The 20,397-nt window shown below is 40.9% G+C and overlaps 1 protein-coding gene across 4 annotated transcripts; it reads right to left on the bottom strand.

Annotated features, from left to right (window-relative positions):
* Positions 1–938: 938 nt before the first annotated feature.
* Positions 939–20,251, bottom strand: LOC136430886 (dynamin-binding protein-like). 4 transcript variants are annotated; one of them, XM_066421956.1, is made up of 20 exons: positions 20,140–20,251; positions 16,213–16,365; positions 15,773–15,895; positions 14,079–15,443; positions 13,468–13,650; positions 12,071–12,290; positions 11,595–11,856; positions 11,230–11,400; positions 10,331–10,459; positions 9,686–10,040; positions 8,559–8,645; positions 7,815–7,924; positions 7,306–7,510; positions 6,633–6,772; positions 5,409–5,540; positions 4,870–5,049; positions 4,474–4,638; positions 3,889–4,068; positions 3,452–3,653; positions 939–3,282 (listed from the first exon to the last, which is right to left on the bottom strand). In XM_066421956.1, the coding sequence occupies exons 2-20, from the start codon at positions 16,355–16,357 to the stop codon at positions 2,924–2,926; spliced, it is 4,713 nt and encodes a 1,570-aa protein (XP_066278053.1). In that variant the 5' UTR covers positions 16,358–16,365; positions 20,140–20,251; the 3' UTR covers positions 939–2,923. The 4 variants fall into 4 exon arrangements, with proteins under 4 accessions (XP_066278053.1, XP_066278054.1, XP_066278055.1 ...); XM_066421957.1 differs by lacking the exon at positions 8,559–8,645; XM_066421958.1 differs by lacking the exon at positions 11,230–11,400.
* Positions 20,252–20,397: the final 146 nt, after the last annotated feature.

The raw sequence follows: 20,397 nt of genomic DNA, 5'->3' as shown, positions 1-20,397 counted from the left end.
ATGTATTTTATAACGTTACATGCATAATCAAGAAGATACCTCATGGGTGGGCAAATTTGCTTTTGCTTCCTCTTTGTAACTAAATGAAAGTGACAGTGTAATTGCGCCTCTGTGTGCTGCATTCAACATCGTAAAAAGACAAAAGGAAGAAGAAAAGGCTATTAAAGCTACGAACAGTTGAGTCAACAAGAAGCTGTCAGGTGTACATGCAGTTGTTTATCATGTCGTGGTCTGATGTTGAGATGTTTGTTAAGATGATCTAGGGAAAGAAGATTATGACCACACATATCCTTACACCTGCTGAAGTACTCATTAGTACACAACGTACGAGACGCTATGTGATGTGCTGAATATAATTGTTTCACCGTCTTTTGAGAGAAGGCAATACACCCTTTGTTGAAAGAACTTGCATGTGTAGATGGTTTGTTACAATGTCTTCTGAAACAGAACAACATACTTCAAAATAAAAGAACAATTTGTAATAGATCCATGTATGAATGAATGATTCATCGTACCATGTTTTGTGTGTTGAATTATTTCTATGATCGTCAACGTTAACCTTTGTGCTCACTTTACATTCAATAAATCAGGCATCGTTTTTGCACACGCCCACATCATTCGCAGGAACACCGGAGTGGTATGACTGAAGGAGAATGTCATTCAAACATCCGACACAATAAATCAAATTGATTTTGAACCTCCTTGGTCTCACTCGGCCGTCCACCTCCTCACGTACTTGCATTTACGCCTCTGAAGCAAATAATAAAACCGCACTGGAAATTACAAGAGCGCCTCCTATCAAAATGTGGCGGTTCAGGAACGCCGTTTGAAACATGGAACTGCAACACCCCAAATATAGTACACGGTGATATATATGAAATAATACTTTGTAAACGGCACTGAAGAGACACGAGAGAAAGCATAGCACCAAGCACCCCTTTCACTGGACTGCAAATAAATGCATATTGTATATTCATATCAATGTAATCACATTCAGTGTGGTATTGATAATAATATGCTCATTATATATAGAAATACTAAGTACACTTTAAAATTGATGATAGCTTAAGTACACTTAAGTCTTCTTTCATGTCTTTCTTACCGAAAACAATTAAATTTTACAAAGGATCATAATGAGAAAATTATATCATTCTGTGGTTAAACCTATCTTTACATAAAATGCACACTATATCAGTATTTCTTCAAACTCAACAGTGGATTTGAGTGTTGCAGACATGTCAGAAAACAAATTTGATGTTTTCCCAAAATAATTGAAGTTGTTCATCATGATTATTTGGCAAATTGCAAAACAAACAGGTGCAGTAGCATTTCTACCTCGTGAAGCTCATGGCTTGAAAATACAAAGCAATACTTGATTGTGTTCTGCCACTTACTTCTGATCCATATAAGAGTACAAAAATGAAAAAATAGAAATACATATCATATAATACAGCTGAAAATACACCATGTGGCCATCGATCATAAACATATTTTCTCCTTGCTTGCAGCACAACAAAAATGATGTGGGATATTTCCAGAACTTGTTGTGTCCACTAGAGAGGGGAATGGAAAAGTTACTTTCATTTTACATGTATTATAATATTCATTAACATAATATGTAAACTCAAAATTGTCAAATTTTTGAGGCCCTTCTCTTATCCAAGTTAATGTTATACAATTCCTTTGACCACCTTTCTATTAAACTTATGAAATATGTGCAATATTTTTGCTATATTGACAAACACATTACTCTGTATCATCAATGGTAGCATTTCTGCATCCTTTCCTATACAGCTTGGGGCACACCACGTACACAAACTCAGTTCAAGTAACCACAAAAACAAAATACACATAAGAGAAGTCCAGTGTAACAAATTAATCTTCTCTTGGCTGTCAAACTAACAGCTCAATGGTATAGAGTATCTTTTGTAGTTCAACTGAATCTTTTTTTTTTACAAATCCCAAAAATCTAAATGATAGCCCCTATGTTAAATTTGATTTGCCTCCACCCTCAATACAGGATAATTCCAAAATTGCTGTAACTAACCATGGGGCTTTGCATGTTATTCCAGTCTCTTAAGTATTGATATACGATTCATGTCGAGTGCTCACTCACCATGACAGAAGTATAAAAAGAACAAAAGTAGAAAAGACCAAAAGAAACTGATGTATATGTAATGACCTCCTTTTCTACCATAAAAATACCTTGAATAGATGACTACAATACAACATAATCATGGCAACAAAATGGAAACACAACATGAACAAGAAAAATATGAGGTTCTTGTATTTGAGAAGAAAAATGTCTCTGGAACAACATTGGCATTCTGAGTTAATCATTGCCAAATTATTTTGCTTCACACTTACATATTCCTTAGACATGGTTGAACTGAATATTCTGCATTATTCACTGATTATCATGAAAATATACATCTCATCCTTACACTGTGCAGTAAAAAATATTACTAACTCATCACAACTATTTGATTGACATCAAAGTCCACAGTATAAAAGTAGCTGGCACATGATTAGTTTTTCTCAAATAGCAAAAATCTTCCAACCATGATTCCATTGCCATAGTATCCACACCTTCACACTCAGACTGTGGACATTAAGAGTTGTTTTCCATGTGAATAATAGAATTTCTAGTCAACTAGGGAGAATCAGAACTTGTCATAATGTGTCTACATGGAGGATGAAACTAGCATGTTCATCTGTTTCTAGCTTACAGACAATTGTCACTACCCCACTAAGCAACAGTCAGAGCAGACATAAGGTCAACAGGTATGGATCTCAGGCTAGGATGAAGCAGAACACCAACCAGGGTACAAAAGCAGGCTTCTAAATTGATTTGCACTTTACAATGAACCATTGGAGCAATCAAAACAAGTTCCACTTTTGCCCACAAAGTACAGAATCTGCTTTAGACTTCTCTCCTGTTGAGATAATTGGCAGGTACGTAGCCCTGTCCCCCCTCGTGCTGGACCAACCACCATTCAGGATTCCCCTGCAGGTCGTAAGGTTGGAGAACGGTGACCACCTGACCCTCGTGGATGGTCAGTTCTGTCTCTGCACGGGCAGAAAATCCGTACTCTGCATAATACTGGTATGTTGTTTGCTCTGTGTCTACCCCAGCACTCTCATAGTCCCCAGCACTTGGGTCATAAGATGGTGGCGTCTCAGATGGCTCCGGACCAAGTAGGTCCACGTCAGGTGCAGCTGTCGCACTGCTGCTAGGTGGCGCTTCTGCTACAGGAGTCAGGCAACTTGACGGGACCAAGCCTGAAGGGGCACAGTAAGAAAGTCAAGCTATATTTGTTTGCCATTCACTTAAGCTGAAACAAAACCCAAGAAGAGAAGCAAAATGAAGGCAAAATCTCAGCAATAACAGTCTTAAGACTGTTGTCAAAAGAGGAATCTTAATTAACAGAGGAGGAAAAACTAAATCTACCTTTCTGTTCCCCATTGTCAACAAACCAGCGATCCTGGCCACCCATGGGATCCTGCTGTTTGATAACCCCTATCAGGTCCCCTTCAGCAACACTAAGGTCCATGGGCTGGGCAGGTGTGTGCTGCTTTGTGGCCTTGTAAAGGGAGCCTGGATACCGGGCTTGCAGCTGGGCCTTCTGAGTATCAGTCTGGGGACCTCCACTCTGTGAAATATAAACAGTTATAGTCATAAGAAACATACTGGATGCTGATAATGAGCCTGGGACTAGGCTTATGATGGAGTCTTCTTCTCTGCACAATACCAGCAGTACTGATGGCACTGGTGACTTGGTATGGGAAGCCTTGCATTCAATCTGTGTGAGAACTATCGACTAGAAAATCACAAAACAGAAACCCTGACTTACATAAATGAACACCAAGATGTCCAAACATCTGTACCTGATCTTGAGCTGGCTCCACCACAGACTTCCTGCTCTGTTTCCTGTCCCCCTTGTCTGGTCTCTTGGACCCCAGACCCTGTCCTGCAAAACTGACCGCTGACAGCTGCTCCACTACCTGGGTGTGTCTGGCCTGGAACGTCTCCAGGATGTCGTCCCCTTCTGACAGAAGGGCTGGCAGCTGAACAGAACACAACAACTTTATTGTCCTCAGTCCTGGCATCATTTGTCACAAAGTAGATTTCAAAGCTCAGCTTGTTTTACACACACATGTATCAAGTGTCATTCAAGAGTTATTTCTTTACACTGTGGCTACAGTAAAAATATGTGTCTTACATGGCCGCATTTCTAATGAACTTGCAGGAAACATTGATATCATTTATTCTATGTTGAGCACCACTTTCACCACCTTAACCTATCATATCAGTTATGCTGACTAAAAGGTAATTTCCCACTGCTATATATACATAAACACACATTCATGCAGTGATTTACTTTTTGGGTCAGCAGTCTTTTAGGGTACCCACTAATACATGAATGAGATCTTAAGACACTGGACTGAGAAGAAAGTCTAATAAAGTCTTACCTGTAACAAAGCGTAGAGCTCCTTGCGTGCAGCGTCCTGGATGTTCCTGTGAGCAATGACAAAGTTCTTGACGCAGTCCTGCAGAAGGGCTGTGGACATGGTGTGTAACTTGGGCAGCTCATCAAGGAGCTGGGCATTCAGGGCCTCATACGTGTTCTTAGCAATCTGTGGAGACGAGAAGATACATGATTGTATGTAGACAAGGGACAATAACATCTCCAGTCACAGTAAATTGATTTTCAGGTCATTTCATATAAATTATTCACACATATTACTAGTAACAAGTAAGTCTGCCTAGATGTTTGTTGATTATGATCACAATGATGACACATCAGAAAATGAAAGGAAACTACATGTATTCAGAAGAGTTTTTCCCTCTATTGTTCTTGAACCAACCTTCAGGTCCTCCTGCGCTGCCCTGCTCTTGTCCGAACCTTTGGCCTTCTCTGAGTTCTTCCTCTTGTTGTCGTAGTCTAACATCTTATCATACCTCTTCTGGATCAGCTTGTTGGGAGCCGGGTACATCAACACCAGCGCTGTCAGGGGGCTCACCACACGCTCTTCCACAAAACTTTTCTGGATGGTACAGTTAATACAATGTCAAATACATTATCGAAGTGTTCATAGAATATATTGGTGACATGTGGTGACACATAGGTGACATGAATGTGAATGTGTCCTACTCATAATGCTTATTCATAAAATTTTAATCTAACCTTGCTTGGTAAGGACAATAGTATCAGAATATGTGCAACTGGGCTCATAAGGTTGTACAATTATGTGATTTTACATATGGGCACCACCTTACAATTCTGGGGTGAACAATGTGCATGTTAGAGGCTGGGAAGGAAAATACCACTGGATGATGATTTTTTTTAGCTGTTAATAGGACACTACATGCAACGTCATGAATGATAAGATAACACATTACATACATATTTGGGCAGGTGGGTGCTGTTAAGAGTTCTGTAGGCTGTCCTGTAGTTTTCTATATCCTGCCTGTTGGCCTTGTCAGCATAGAAGTCTGTGATGTCCTCAGCAACCAAAAGCTGTGCCTGAAGACCCTCCTACAACATGACAAAACACCACAGTTCAGGAATAGAATTCATTTCATATACAGTACCTCTATGTCTGCAAAAACTGTAATCTCAGTCTTCCCAGATCTATAGGGACTGATTCAAAGACTATAATCCCCATGAGCTCAGATTGTTCTAATAGTACAGTCAAACCTGCCCAAAGCGACCACCCGGGGGGACCGAGGAAAAGAGGTTAAGTTGGACAGGTGGTCGCCTTGAAGAGGATTGACTCACAACATGTTTCCAAGTTGAGATGTTAATCAATGACAGTATTACATGGATGGAACATGATGTGATTTTAGACAGCATAACTACCACCAGGTTTAATTCCTATTGACAGAAAGATCCTACAAATTTACATTTTTCGTTATCGTTTTGATTTTGGTATGCCGTAACATCGTGTACTAATTCCCGTCATACTTTTGACAAAACACAGTGTCCGCCTATCTTGATTGAACAGATCAATGTTATCCATGGATTTTTGTCCATCAAAGTCTTAAAAACTTTTCCGTCATAGACAGCAAAATCCGGTGTCACCACATGCTTGAAAATGAGGCGGTTGTCATGTACAGGGACTGTGCTCTGTGCGGTCCCGATTTGTGGTGGTCGCGGTCGCATTGGACAGGTGGTCACCTTGGGCAGGCAACTTAATGCTTGTGCTTATGAGGGAAAGTTTTCCGGACCGAGAAAAAGCGGTCGCTATGGCCAGGTGGTCGCCTTGAAAAGGTGGTCGCCTAAGCAGGTTTGACTGTAATTCATCACAGGAGGTTAACTGTATCAAGCTTTATTGCAGCAGGCTTGTGGTACATGAAGTCCTGTTAGTCCAGCGGCAGAGCTGAAAAAGTGTGCAAATTTGTCTTGAAGCACCAAATTTGGCACACATGTATTTGAATGTATTCCTAACAAATATAGATGTGGAGGCATCTCAAACTCTGCTCAGAATCAATCTTATGGCATTTTTGGCCATTTTCAGACCAAAAATTTATATTTTGGGCCCCTGTGCTCTGGTATTGAAATGAAATGACCTGAAATTTTGTATAGGGATGAGTATGATCACACGTACAATAGAAGCCGTAAGAATACCTGCATCTGCCTGTGGTTTTCACTGACGTTCCTGATGAACACCTTGATGGTTTTCTCCATGTTGTGGAACTTCCTGTCAGCTTCGTTGAACCTCTCATCCATGGTGAGCTCTGACTGACCCATCATGTGGATCAAACGACCTGGGGATGGGGACAGAAAGGATTAACTCACATCACTTTGATTACTACTAACTTGTTCACTCTTTGTTAAAGATCAACTTTACTTATACTATATTTTGTATCCCTAATTATGGATATGAAACCATAATCATCCCAAAATGGCTGCAACTATGGTCTAGCATTTACCCCCCATGTTAGACAACTTGCTGTTCCACAGTATCTTAGTTAATACTGTAAATCTTGAAACTTTCACGGTGGTTTCATTTTCACGGTTTTTGCCGTGACCTCTCCACTGCAAATTCACGACAAGGCAAATATGTCAATTATTGAATCGTAACTATCAACCGCAAAAACCTCCTTTCTCTCCTACCGTGAAATAAAACCACCATAAAAGTAAATGAATGTACAGTACTGTAGTGTATGGGGGTATACACAACTGCCAGGATTGTGGTGGGAACTACCAAATTCGTCTTTGCCAGTCCTGATAGCTAAAACCATCACATTTTGTGAGAAGACTATAGTTTTCACTTACAAATAAATCTATCCCTTCCCACCTGTGAATCGTGAACCCTTCTTCCGTATGGAATGAAAACTGAGCTTGGAGATTTTCTGGCTGAGCGTGACATCGTCGTCCACCTTGCGGTACTTCATGACCAGGTCTTTCCGCCTCTTGTCCTCGTTGATCGCCGTGGCAACATCAGTCATCCTGTTGACAGCTGCCAGGATGTTGGCTTTGTCCTGGTGGTCGTCTTCTGTTGTCTGTGGAGGAAGAGCTTATCAAGCCTGACATCTTTCCTACATGTATCTCTTGACTAATGAAATACTGTGTGATTTTGTGGGAGCACAAGTTAGCTGCAGTAGTTTGGAGATCGAATGAGTTTAGCGCTATGGTAAATGATGCAAAAGATTAACTATGATACTTAAGGTACTTATCATTCTTACTTTAGATACTTACATGTACTTGCATCTGACAGAACATCTTAATAAGAAATATCAGGTATAACCACTACCAGGAGCATTTGATTTGAACAATGGCAGATTCAGAAATCCTAAAAGCACTCACACTCAGCAGCTCGTTCAGCAGCAGTGGATACTTCAGCACTCTCTGCACAGGTTTGATGAGCAGGGAGCTCAGGTCAATCACAGCCATCCTCCACTTCTCCTTCAGCGTGACTACAAACAGAAGGTTTCCATCCGTTAATTCTACACAACTCTTTCTTTACAACATCACATCCTTTAAAACACCTGCTAAATACAGATGTCATAGGTGTGTATCTTCTGTCAGGGTCACCTTCAGGGACTAGATGCTTTGATCTCAGTAACATAATTAGAGGGAAATGTAGGTATTGTTGATGATAGCTCAGATGACATTATTCATTCCATTAAGATTGATTAGTTCTGATACTGAACAAAAGCTCTTATCTCTTTTACTTGTCCCTTGGGTAGTTATATGCCTGTGATGGTTTGGGCTTGACAGGTATGGCTAAATGATAGGACTTTGCTTCTCAGACATAGACTCAGCTGTTGCATGAAAAAGGCATCTGCAGTAACTAGAATAGTAGAATGTAACTAGAATGCTTCTAATGTAAAAGTGGTGTGGAAGTGTTCAGAACAGATGAGTAAAAACTACATCAGATTCTACAGCAGCAATCATCCCATTCAGCAATCAAATTATTTTGTCTTGTCAATTCTCACAGGATCCGATAATCAAAGTCAGCACATCTCATTTCATGGGATTTGTTATAATAGTGATTTCAACAGATTAAAAGATTTGACTACCGTTTCAGCCTGTTGGCTAAACTGATACCTTTATCCAGAGTGGCAGAGTCCAGTGCCTGACCTTCTGATGTTGCATTATTATTCCTCATGCTGACTGCAGTTCCAGGCATCGCCCCTACGTGTGTAGAGTCAGCAGTCTTTTTAAGCTTTTGACAACTTTTAGACGTTTAGCACATTTAGCCAACGCTTGCAAGACTGGTTAGCTTGCCACACACAAAGGAAGGTAGGACGAAGAGTAAAGTCTAGATAACACTTTTCATGAACAGCTATAAGAAGCTAAAGGCTGTGCAAAAAACATAGTTTTGGTATCGAAATAGCCGACGACTATCAAGCAAAGTTAGATCAGATTTTCAAACAGCAAATCAAATCTATTTACTTTAAAGTAGCTACTTTGAACAAACTATAATTGGATAGTTTGACTGCATCCTAACACTTGTGAAACCATTTGTCTGTACGCAATATTTTAATAAACTTTTACCCTTGACATTACAGGTGAGTTTCACACTAGGACACTGCAGATCACACCGGGTTATCAGTCTTTTTTTGTAATTCCACAGCAAGCACGATCAGCGTTTCATTTTTTTCTTGTTTCTTTTTCAAATAGCATTTTAAGTATTGCTTTAAGTTTAAGAAATTGAAGAAAGTTGAGATAATTTGAAACACAGTCATGGACTACAAGTATTCAATACATATGGCAGTTTTCTAAAGGAAGTGGCAGAAAGATACACAAAAGTGGACACTTGGTTAGGCTAGGAGAGCATTTTGATAGACCAAACAAGGAAGTACGGAATCAATAGCTGAACTTGGGTCTCTGGGCTACAAAAGTACAAGCAGTTGTGGCTGCTTTCTGAGAAAAATAACCCCAAGTTCTTGCTTTGGCTCCACAAAGTACAAAATTTCACAACAAGCAAGAAAAGACGGCGTCAGATTAGTTAGTTTTCACAAAAAACACACAACACATTAAGATATTGTATCATCAATAATATTGTTATAAAGTACAATTATGTTTATGCAATGTGTCAAACTGAATTAGAAAGCTGATGTACATTTCATATTTAGTGAAATCAGTGACTTCATCAAAAAGACAACATTTTTTTCAGTCTTACAATGTAAAAACGGCCTGTCCAAAATCAACAAGACCCAGTCCAGACTCACCAAGGCACCTGGTGATAGACTCCTGGATTTCCTCGATCTCCTCGTACTTCTCCAAGAGAGCGAGGGCATCGTCATGGTTACGACAGTACAGCTTGTACGTCTCCTCCAGGTCCTGGGAGAACCCGAGGAAGGTCTCGCCGAGTGTCTGCTCCTCGGGATCGACCCCCTCCACGCTCTGCTCCAGGGCGGGGAGAAACTGCTGGGCCAGCTGTTGGACACCCTCGATGTTACCAAACAGGACGTTCAGTTCTGCCGACTGGAATTTCTCCTCGCGCAGGGGGACCAGCATGCCCTGGGTGATAACGTGCAGGTCTCTCACATAGTCCCGCTCGGTCTGGATGATCTCCTGGACAACCTGGAACAAAAGGATGAGTGAAAAAGCGTTCTTTAGTGTTGACTGAATCTACATGTCTACATTTTGAGATGAATCACCTTGTTTTCTTGAGAGAGAGAACAAAGGATTAGCCTCTTATCTTCTTCAACAAGGTTCAAGATTACAACAAATATTACTGGTAAGACTTTTGTTTAAAACTTCAGATCTTATAGTGCATTCTCCATTTTACATCTAAAACAATGCAACAACAGGAAGACCACTCATCTATTTTGGACAGTAACTTGTGACATTCTACATCCTATGGAATTTACCCTGTCCCTCTTCTCTGCTTTCTTCCTCCTGATCTCCTCCAGTGAAACCCCAGCCTCCGTCTGTTCCCTGGGAGGCGGGGCGATGAACCTCAGGTTGTCTCTCAACTCATTCAACTCAGCTGTCAGGCCCTGCAGATACACACATGCTTACAAGTCTGCAATGTACTTGTTTAAAGGATGTTGCAGTGAAGAAGCTGCATAATGGAAATGATATGTTACAGGGAATGGATCTCCTGTAATAAAAAATCATGGAGTTGGGCAATCGATATTGTTTTACTTTTCTCCCACTTTGATGTTTTAGACCAACATCCCGTTTATTAATCTCTTCCCTACTGCCTAGCCTCATAACACACAAACTGCAGCTACATCAGGGAAAAAATCATACTGTCCTAAAGACCTACACCCACACCATGTTTTGCTTTTCAAATTTTTTATGACAGCCTCCCCTGACGCTGTTAAATGGCTTCTCAAACAGCCCAACCTTAGTACCTGTGCACCCAATAGAACAAAAGGGGTAATGATGATTGGCCTCTTTGATTGAAGGCAGAAAAAGGTTTAACATGTGCTGTAATTAAGTACTCTAGCACAAAAAGAAATTAACACTAGCTAGCTAATCAGTTACATTTTTGGCATGCTGCTACACTACTTACTACAACTAGTCAGACTTTATTGAAAATCAAAAATCAAAGACAAATTCTGACAGTTATGAAGAGTAAAAAGAATCATGAGCTCATCCTTGAGGGAGTTGAACCAGAGAGTGATTAAGCATCAAAGTCTTCATCATTCTTGTAATTTTCCATGCATGTCAGTACAGTGTTTGCATGCAGAGGACAGTCAGTAAGACTGAGAAGGATCAGTAGAAACAGGCAGCTCCTCCTTAATGTCACCTCGTTCTGTACCTCAATGTTTGAATCGCAGAACTCCATGTTTTCCTGAGCCTGTTCGACCTCTGGCCCCTCTGCTGAGGCCAGCTGAACCTCTAGTTCCTGTTTCTGGCCCTCGTAGGCCAAAAGGTCAGCCTCGACCTGAGCTATCCTTTCCTGGAGGCTCTGTATCATTCCTTCATCAACCTTGTCAACAGTACAAGGGAAAAGTAAAAAAACACAACAGAAACTCAAAAGTAAAATTACAAACTCAAACAAAAATCATACAACCAAAGTGACAACCTACCTACTAGTCTCAGTCTGTAACTACGTCAATCTAATTAGCAGTATACATGTACATGGAGGTGTGGTGACAACAAGGTAGACTTTGTGACCTTTACCTCTAACCCATCCTCAGCATCCTGCCCATCAAAGCTCTGCCCAAGGTCGATCAGGTCAGCCCCCTTTCTTGCAGGCACTGCCATGCTGTGGGGCCTCTGAGGTACTGATGGCCTTTGACCTCCCTGAGGTTCCACAGATGACCTTGGCCTTGATGGTGCAGGTCCAGTGGGTTCCTTCCTCCTGGGTGCAGGTCTGACAGGTGCTGCACCAGAGGAGGCCGGCACCAATGGGCTGGCCAGGCCTCCTGGTAGTTCCACATACCTGGTTCAAGAGAGGATGCTAAACATGATTGGATTGACAGGTACAAATGTAACATTTCAAGTTCAACTTTGACAAAATATTGACAATGATGTACATGCAGAATGGAAACTTATTGTTCATATATAATCTCCGCATAGTCGGAATAAAAAACAAATGCAAGACTGGTTTTATGGCATAGACAGAAAATATTTTGAACTAAACTTGAAGTTCTCACCATATCGTGTTGCGTTGCCTGGGAAGAATTGGAGAGGGGGGCCTCTGCACATTTCGGGCGTGAGAAGGGGGTGGGGGCCTCTTGGGTTGAGCCGGTCGGGGTGGGGGTACCTTTCTCTGGGGCTGTGGCACCTGCTGTGGCCTTGGAGGGGCTTTCCTAAATGGTATTGCAGGGGCTGGAGCTGGGTGCTGTTCCTGGGGTTGTGAAGTGTACTGGGCCGCTGAGAGAAGTATAGAAAGGATGGTTTTAAAAGAAAACATATCAGAACCTACCTGAACTACAATGTACAACTGTGTGAAAGACAGAACAAAAAATATAAAGTTGTTATTTACCAGACACATAGTAAATAAGTACCACTTCATCAGTAGGTATGATTTTTGTACACATCATCAAAATATCAACTTCTAAAAATTCCTCTTTGTCATATTTCAATCCTGGGTGCAAAATGCCTTTGATCAGTATTGTTGACATTGTTCTGAAGAATATCTAGCAAAATATGTACTCTACAAGTAACATTATGTGTAGGCCTATCTTATAAAAAAAACAGCAATGTAGGATCAATTCTACAACATGTCACATGTACTTCATGCCATGAATATGACTGAAACAGCTTTTAACAGAAATGGTACAAATGGTGTTAAAGACAGGTGTTAGTGATGGAAGCTCAGTTTTTTGCAATGGCCAGTTGCATAAAATTAACCAGAAACCATACAGCATGCTACACATTTGCAATCACCTCCTTGCACACATCACTGTACAGAAAGAGACAACACACACACACCTAGGCCAAACCACAGTGTTGTTAGCGACAGTACTCACAGAAGAGCATGAGGTTCAGATTAATAAGAGTGTCAACAGAGGAGTCATAAGTGTGCCGAGGTCTGGACCTCCAAGTAGCTGGCAGTACAGAGGAAGAAGAACAAGGCAGAGGTGAGATATTTTAGAGTCATCATGGCATGTCATGTTAAGTGGTGGTTATCAAGAGTTAAGGGCATGCACTTGTATAGGTTGTGTTCATGCAAAAAACAGAATTAGCAGGTTACACAATAGCACAGATTGATGCAGAGAAAGGACAAAAAAGTTAGTCCTTTGATAGCAATGTTATCATACCAGGACAACAGTTTTCTACAATGCGATTTCGTCTGACAAAAATGTAAAATGTATACTAGTACTTCAAGACACAACAGGTGGTTGTTTGGTCAGAACTTCTCAAACTCTTATTTGTCAAATAGTCAGAAGACAATCTATTTACACGAATGAAGACAGAATAAATCATCAGTATAATTGATGAATGATGAGGGCCTATTCTTCTTAGATTTTCAACAACCATGATTTGTGCGTCCCCCCCTCCCCGCCGCGGCATACACCCAGCCCTGCTGTGAATCAGCGAGACGTACCAGGCAGCGTGGCAGACTGCCTCTGCCCTGTCAGGTCTTCCTGACTGTACCCTGAGCTGTAGCCTGATGTGTCAGAGTCCAGGCTCATGCGGGAAGGCCCCAGGCTGGCCTGAACAGCAGCAAAAGGGCCGTGACTAGCAGCAGCGGTGGCTCGCATAGGCTTTTGGTCCAACACCTTCACCCCTGCGGAACAGTACCTTGTCAAGCTAAGACTCTGGCAACTGCCTGAAGATGTGAGCCAAGCAGCACACCATTACTTAAGTAATGTTATTGTAATGTCTTACTTAATTCATGCCTACTGAGGCAGTATATACATTATCACGTAAGTAGTGAGCATGAGTATGATTTTTTTTCATATAGATGCTGAAACCCATCATATGTGTAGCTCAAAATGTAACACAAGGAAACTCCAAAGGACACAAACTTTTCACAGTATCTATGAGTATGATCTGCAATTTGAAGCATCCTGTGGTAATATGTTTTAGATGAAGTCTTAGAAATATGAATGGTAAGACAACTGGACAGACATATATTTTAAAAAAACAGGGCAGAAAAGTCAATTTGCAGGCATCCTGTCCTGCCACCAGGGGGTCTACAATGTAGTACCTTACCTGAGGGTTTTTCAGCCGTAACTGTGGGCTTCCCTGATGCTACAGGGGGTTTAGGTTTCACCTCAGGTTTAGGTTTAACCCCAGGCTTGTTAGGCTTGTCCAGCTGAGACCTACTCTCTTCTATTGCAGGCTTTGATTGTTCCACAGTTCTTGCCATTTCTGGTTGTGTTTCCACAGTGGCTGACAGACGAGGATCCTGCTGATCACTGCCATCCATGATTTGTAAGTAGGATGCAGGGCAAACACCGACCTGGCCAGCCTCATCTTGGACCTCCATCCAATCCTTGTCTACCACACGTATGATCCTATACAATTTGTCTGGGACAAGTCTGATATCTGCCTCTACACTGGTTTCAAACTCAAACAAAGCCCTGGCATATTTCCCTGAATTTGTGTCTTGCTGTGAGATGTCGTTGACGTCTTTCCCTCCTGTTTCCCTGGCTGGTTTTACTACTTCCAGATAGCCAACAGGCACAAGCCCACTCTCACCTGTTGGCTTCTTGGCTTCAAACCAGTCTGCATCTACCTTGCTGATGATTGTGACAGTTTCTCCCTCCTCCAGAGGGAGGTCTGTCCTTTCTGCAGCATCGAATCTGAACAAGGCACGTGCTGTCTGCCCTGCATAGGGGTCATGAACTGAAGGCTGCCCACCTTCTGACATTCTAACAGTTTCCTTTTGGCTCTTCATATCACCAGTTTGCAATGTACCGTGGGATGTCCCAGCGTGCCCTGCCTGCAGAGCATCCTGGGTAATCTCGTTCCCATCGTCATCAAATCGAGGCAGATCAATGATTATCTCCACAAAGGTTGCTGGGAAAATTCCTATATCTCCATCAAGCTCCCCCTCTATCCAATCCTCGTCATATCTGTTCAACAATGTGATCTTGTCACCCTCCTTGAATGTCAGTTCTGTGCTGTCTTTACCCTGGAATGGGAAGATTGCCCTGGCACACGGCATCTCATCCTCATCCTCAGATTCTGAATCTGAATCATCTGAGGGCAAATTGTCTACTATACTCTGTGTCTGTCCCTTCAGTTGTGCTAAAAGTTTCACAAAAGCTGAAGGGAAAATTCCAGACCTGCCGGCTAATTCCCCTTCATACCAGTCCTGGTCCACTACTCTAGTGATGTTGACAATGTCTCCCTGGTACAGTGTTAACTCCTCATCCAACTGGGCTTGCAGGTCCTGTAAAACCTCTGCCTGACCAAGGACGCCTTCTGCCTTTTCTGCAGGGATGGCACTATCCTGAGATCTGGGGGCAGGGAGGTCCTTGCAGAAGAGAGAAGGAAAGATGCCTGTTTTGTTTCCAGACTCCCCTCGATACCAGTTCCCATCTATATCTTCTGTTATCAGAATTATTTCCCCTGCAAAAAAAAACAGAAACATGTTTTATGCACAGGTTTGAGTGATCAGTGGATTAATGCCTTGGTTCTATTTAGTAAAAAGGATCATATATGTAGTACACAAAGATGCTAGGACCATTTAGGACAGATGTAAACAAACTGTAAAGATCAACTTGACATATTTGCAATTTCCATATGTTTTGGCCTTGCAGGAATGTCATATCATTATGATCACATCAGCTTTTACATTGGACAGAACAAAAAGTAGAATTGCATGAAGAAAATTCTCACAAGCCAGTATCATCATACTGAAAATGCTTACTGAGATGGCAGAAATACCTATCATGTACCTTTTCTAATGTCTAAGTCTCCATCTTGTTGAGCAGGGAAGTCTTCTACTCCAACTGCCAGTCTCTGCCCAGGTCTGACAGCAGGCACAGGGACTTGTTCCACAAAGTTACTTGGGAAGTTACCTGCAAGAAAGAACTTGTAAATCATGGCTTCAAGGCTTTAAAAGAAATATGAAAGGTTTGGGCTTGAGGCCAGAATCAATAATGTTGCTTAAAAGGTTAAACCAACTTGTGTCCAGTAGGCTCAAACTATCCTTAAAGTTCAAATTTCTCTCCGATGGAAGTGCACATACATCTGAATATGGATGGGCTAAACCACAAATGCAATGGCCCATTCTTGCAGAAGAGAGGACGTGCAGAATCCTTGGAGGGTCACTACACAAGTTGCAAACGGATGGAGATAATGATTTATACACTGCTAATGTGACATGTCTTCCTACCTGACATGTTGTCCAGTTCCCCTTTCAGCCAGTCCTGGTTGACCTGTCGCACCACTCGGACCACATCGCCCGTCCGGAGGGACAGTTCTCCTGGCTCGTAGGTCTCAAAATCAAACAGAACACGGACATAGCTGCCTGGCTCCATGCTGAAACCTGGGAAAGAATGAACATTTTTCACATCGTAAGGCATACACATGGCTGGTGTCTAAGTCCAGTAGCTTAACCAGCACTCTTTGTAAGATAAATTGTGCATGCTATTTGATTCAGACCTGTATGCAAGAACCTTGTTGTTTAGACAGATTTACCAATTGAAAAGCACTTGAGATGGCACAATGAAATGAGACAGCAAAAATAAACACTGCACAGTCTTAGTAACGCTTAGGATTCCATGCATAATTATACATCCTTAATCTGGCATCAGAATGTAACAGACTGATAGGCAAAAAAGTTTTCCAATTCCTGTCCAGGGAACAAATGTTAAGGCTGACGAAATGTACTTTGAACGAGACCTTTGAACGAACAAGTCCATCCCGGCACGAAAAACAGGAAACGGTGATCAACAGATACAATGATGAAGACACAACAGTTTGAATGTTTGCCAAAACAGATAAAAGTTTTCACATCCTTTGTAACAGAAAACATGGATCAAACATTTGACCCTTAGATAGCAAAAAAGGTTAATTTAAGTACTGCACATGTAAGATATCATATCAAATGACTCTCTAGGTTTGTAGCTTCTGTAAAGCTGCTTTATCTTGAAAAGTAGATATACCTGTCATGATTCTAGATTACTAATGAAATACAAAATAGGACGATTAGAAGGTAATGATATTTCCAACACAACTTACAAATGAAGATTACTTCACATATTCTCTTTGTGAGAAACATTATACACTGTGTTTTAGTGCCTAACAGGCAGAACTATGCAGCTGCCATTCTGCACCAGGTAAATACAGTGAACCAGCTCTGTGTGACAAGAGGCTTTGTGTCTGGGTGGTTGGAGGCCAGGGGTGTATCAACTTTCACAACATTTCTTAGTCAGCCTTGAAAGGCTGAGTTTCTCAGCCCAGTCAGTTTGGGCGATCAGAAGGGGAAAGTGAGATGTGATCAACATGTACAGTACATGTAGTATCTAGTCATTGTTCCCTCTGAGATCAAACTTCAATAGGTCAACAAATAAACAGACACCTCCACTGTTTTCTACATACTAGTACTTTTTAGCAACATGTATTTCAGATCTTCCAATCACTACATTACATAAATCTATGGCACAGATCACAACACTATATGAACTTAAATTAAACTTTTTAAAGACCCTCCTCCCAAAAAAGGTATAAGCTTTATCAGCAGTTAGAAAAAATTGATCTCTTGCTGGCATGCATAGAACAAACAACTAAGGTCCCACTGTTCACTGTAACTCAAACAAATAATTTCTTTTGTATGGCTTGCTTTGTCTAGGGCATGTAAAAGTAAAATGTAACCCATTGAATCCATATGTGGCTTTGACCATGGACTTCAGACAGACTTCAAGCATTGGATAACAAGAGTATGTACATGATGTATATGGGTTGTGGACTTTCACTTGGAGCACTATTAATACTAGCAGTAAATTTATGTCCCAAGTTTGTTACATTCCAGTAAGAGAGTCAGAATAAATAGAACAAGAAAACACATTGTCAGGGGTTAAGCCATGCCACATATACATACGTGTCTAATCTGCTTGCTCTTTCTGGAATGTTCAAGCAATAAGCAGTGGGGCTGGGACCATTTGACTGGATTGACTTCACAAACAGTACATCTGGAATCCATGTCTTTATACTTCAAACATGGTCAATGGTACCCTAGCAACATATGTTCAGTAAAACTGACTTGTTCTATTAAATTGTTTTAAAAGGGTCGTCTGACACAAACATTACCAAATCATGCGGCTGGATGCTTTTGTGTAGCACAAATGGTTCCAACAGTTCAAATCATACACATATACAATAGTCATCTTTTGATTGGAAGTGAATGACAATAGAACCTGAAACATTCACCTGACAATGCCCCCATATAATCAATATTATTGTCACCTTTACTTCAGCACAGCAAACAACTGTGAACTTTGACCTATTGTTCCAATCAATTATTGAAATGACTTTTATTGTATCTTGTTCTTCTTTGGTTCTACAGAATTTTCCAAATTTGACTTTTATCAACTGCATTCTGCTTCATACAAATGGTCCTTTATTGTGTAGTCCAAAATGTTTTGAGGGAAATTCTCAAAATTGGACAGGATTGCAAGTATCATAATCAGGCACATGACAACCCAAAGCAGCTATCACTGTTTGCTCTACTGATAGACAGCTGTGTGACAAACAACACTTGATAAGATAGGCACATACCAAACAACATGTGATCATCAATTCAAGACCCATGGTCTGTACTTCAGACTTACCAACTTTTGTACAGAAATCACTACGCATACCTGCTTAACTGAACTACATCTTCCATATGTAGAATACATGATAGCAGTATACATGTCCTTGGCTGGAACCCCTGCTTTGTCGCCTATTATCTTGAGAGACGATGTTGACTATACACTTCTTAAATTCTGGCAAACACTGACTCTAATTGATAAGTATGGCCATGAAAAACATGGATGTGTCAAACTTAAAGGTAAAATCTTGGGAGACCCTTATTCCAAGAGATTCTGTAATCTATAAGACATATCATAACAACTATGTACCAGGTTCTATTTACCTGTACAGTATATGTATTTAAGTGTGAATGGTTCATTCAAGAACAAGAATAAAATTCAAATGTGTTTGGTGTATTTGACAAGCAGTATGTGCCAGCAAATGAATGCTAACCAAAAGACATCAGCCATATTTTCAAATGCATGTCAGAGGTAACTGGTTTATCACCCATAAAGATCCCTAAAATTCACTCAAACAAGTGAAAAATTGCAGCGTTATGCTAGTCTTTCATAGAGCTTTAGCATTTTGGTTACATGATGTCTTTCATGTGACTTGTTGTTGGCACAAGTTGGCAGGGATCCTGCATACTGACTACTTGACAGTTCACAATGTACTGTACTGTATTGGCCATGTTTACAAGGCTATTATCATGTTAACAACAGTACACATGCTAGATCCCTCTTCGTTGACCCTTCCTTATTTAGATCAACTCTATTGAAGAGCTTTGGGGACTCCAAACAAATGGTTCTGTGACTAAGAATCTTTCCTAATAAGGGAGTCCTATAGTACATGGCCGTGTGAGTTGTCATCATTTAGCATTTGGGTATTTTGGGACAATTTTTCTTCTTAATGGGCATCTTTTTATCATGGCCTGGGGTGCCTGGATGGAGTCTGCCATGCACACAGTGCTAGTGATGGACACTATAATGAGGAATTGGATAATTTTGCAAACTCACACGACCATGTACCATAGGATTCCCTTATTAGGAAAGATTCTTAGTCACAGAACCATTTGTTATATATGTTAACTTCTTAGGGTCGTGTTGTAGCATTATATTCTACTTATATAACGTTAGATGTAGTTACTCTAAAGAACCGAAATTGGGGAAGAAGAATAATCTGTGAATAAAAGCCAGTGCAACGTGTTGGTAGATCGTTAAACATGGATCAAAGTTTGCAGGCGATGTGAGTGTCGTGCCACTGCGTAGGGATCAAGGCAGGAAAGTGAACGTGACAGTTGTACCTGCAGATCGATATGAATAAATTCCTCCCGTCGTTAACAGTCATACCACACCTGGTTTCACGTCCTCCCTACCTGTGCACTTCCGTTCAACCTGATAAAAAATTATTTTGGACACCTGGATCACAATCCTTCACCAGACTTGGACGCATTTCGTCGAATTTCTCGCTAAACACAAAATCTACAGGGACAACTACATATCAGATATGCTTCAGGGGGAAATCTTACCTCAGAGTGGCCGAATTCTCCGTGAAATGCTTTAGAAAGGGTGGAGACAAACGCGAAACACCTACAAACCACTGACAGCCATCTTACTGACCTCTATTGACCTCAATTAGATCCCACCCTGTTCAACATTTTCTTTCTTACGTGCCTATCAATACTCATATACAAATCCAAAAATTATTATCAAATACTAATCAAACGGACTAGAATATAATTTTTCATTCTTTAAAACGAAGTTTTATTATTGATCTTTTTGTATTT

The sequence above is a fragment of the Branchiostoma lanceolatum genome, chromosome 3, assembly GCF_035083965.1.
Source record: "Branchiostoma lanceolatum isolate klBraLanc5 chromosome 3, klBraLanc5.hap2, whole genome shotgun sequence".
NCBI lineage: Eukaryota > Metazoa > Chordata > Leptocardii > Amphioxiformes > Branchiostomatidae > Branchiostoma > Branchiostoma lanceolatum.
The sequence above is the reverse complement of the archived record's forward strand: the minus strand, read 5'-3'. Positions and strand labels throughout refer to the sequence as shown.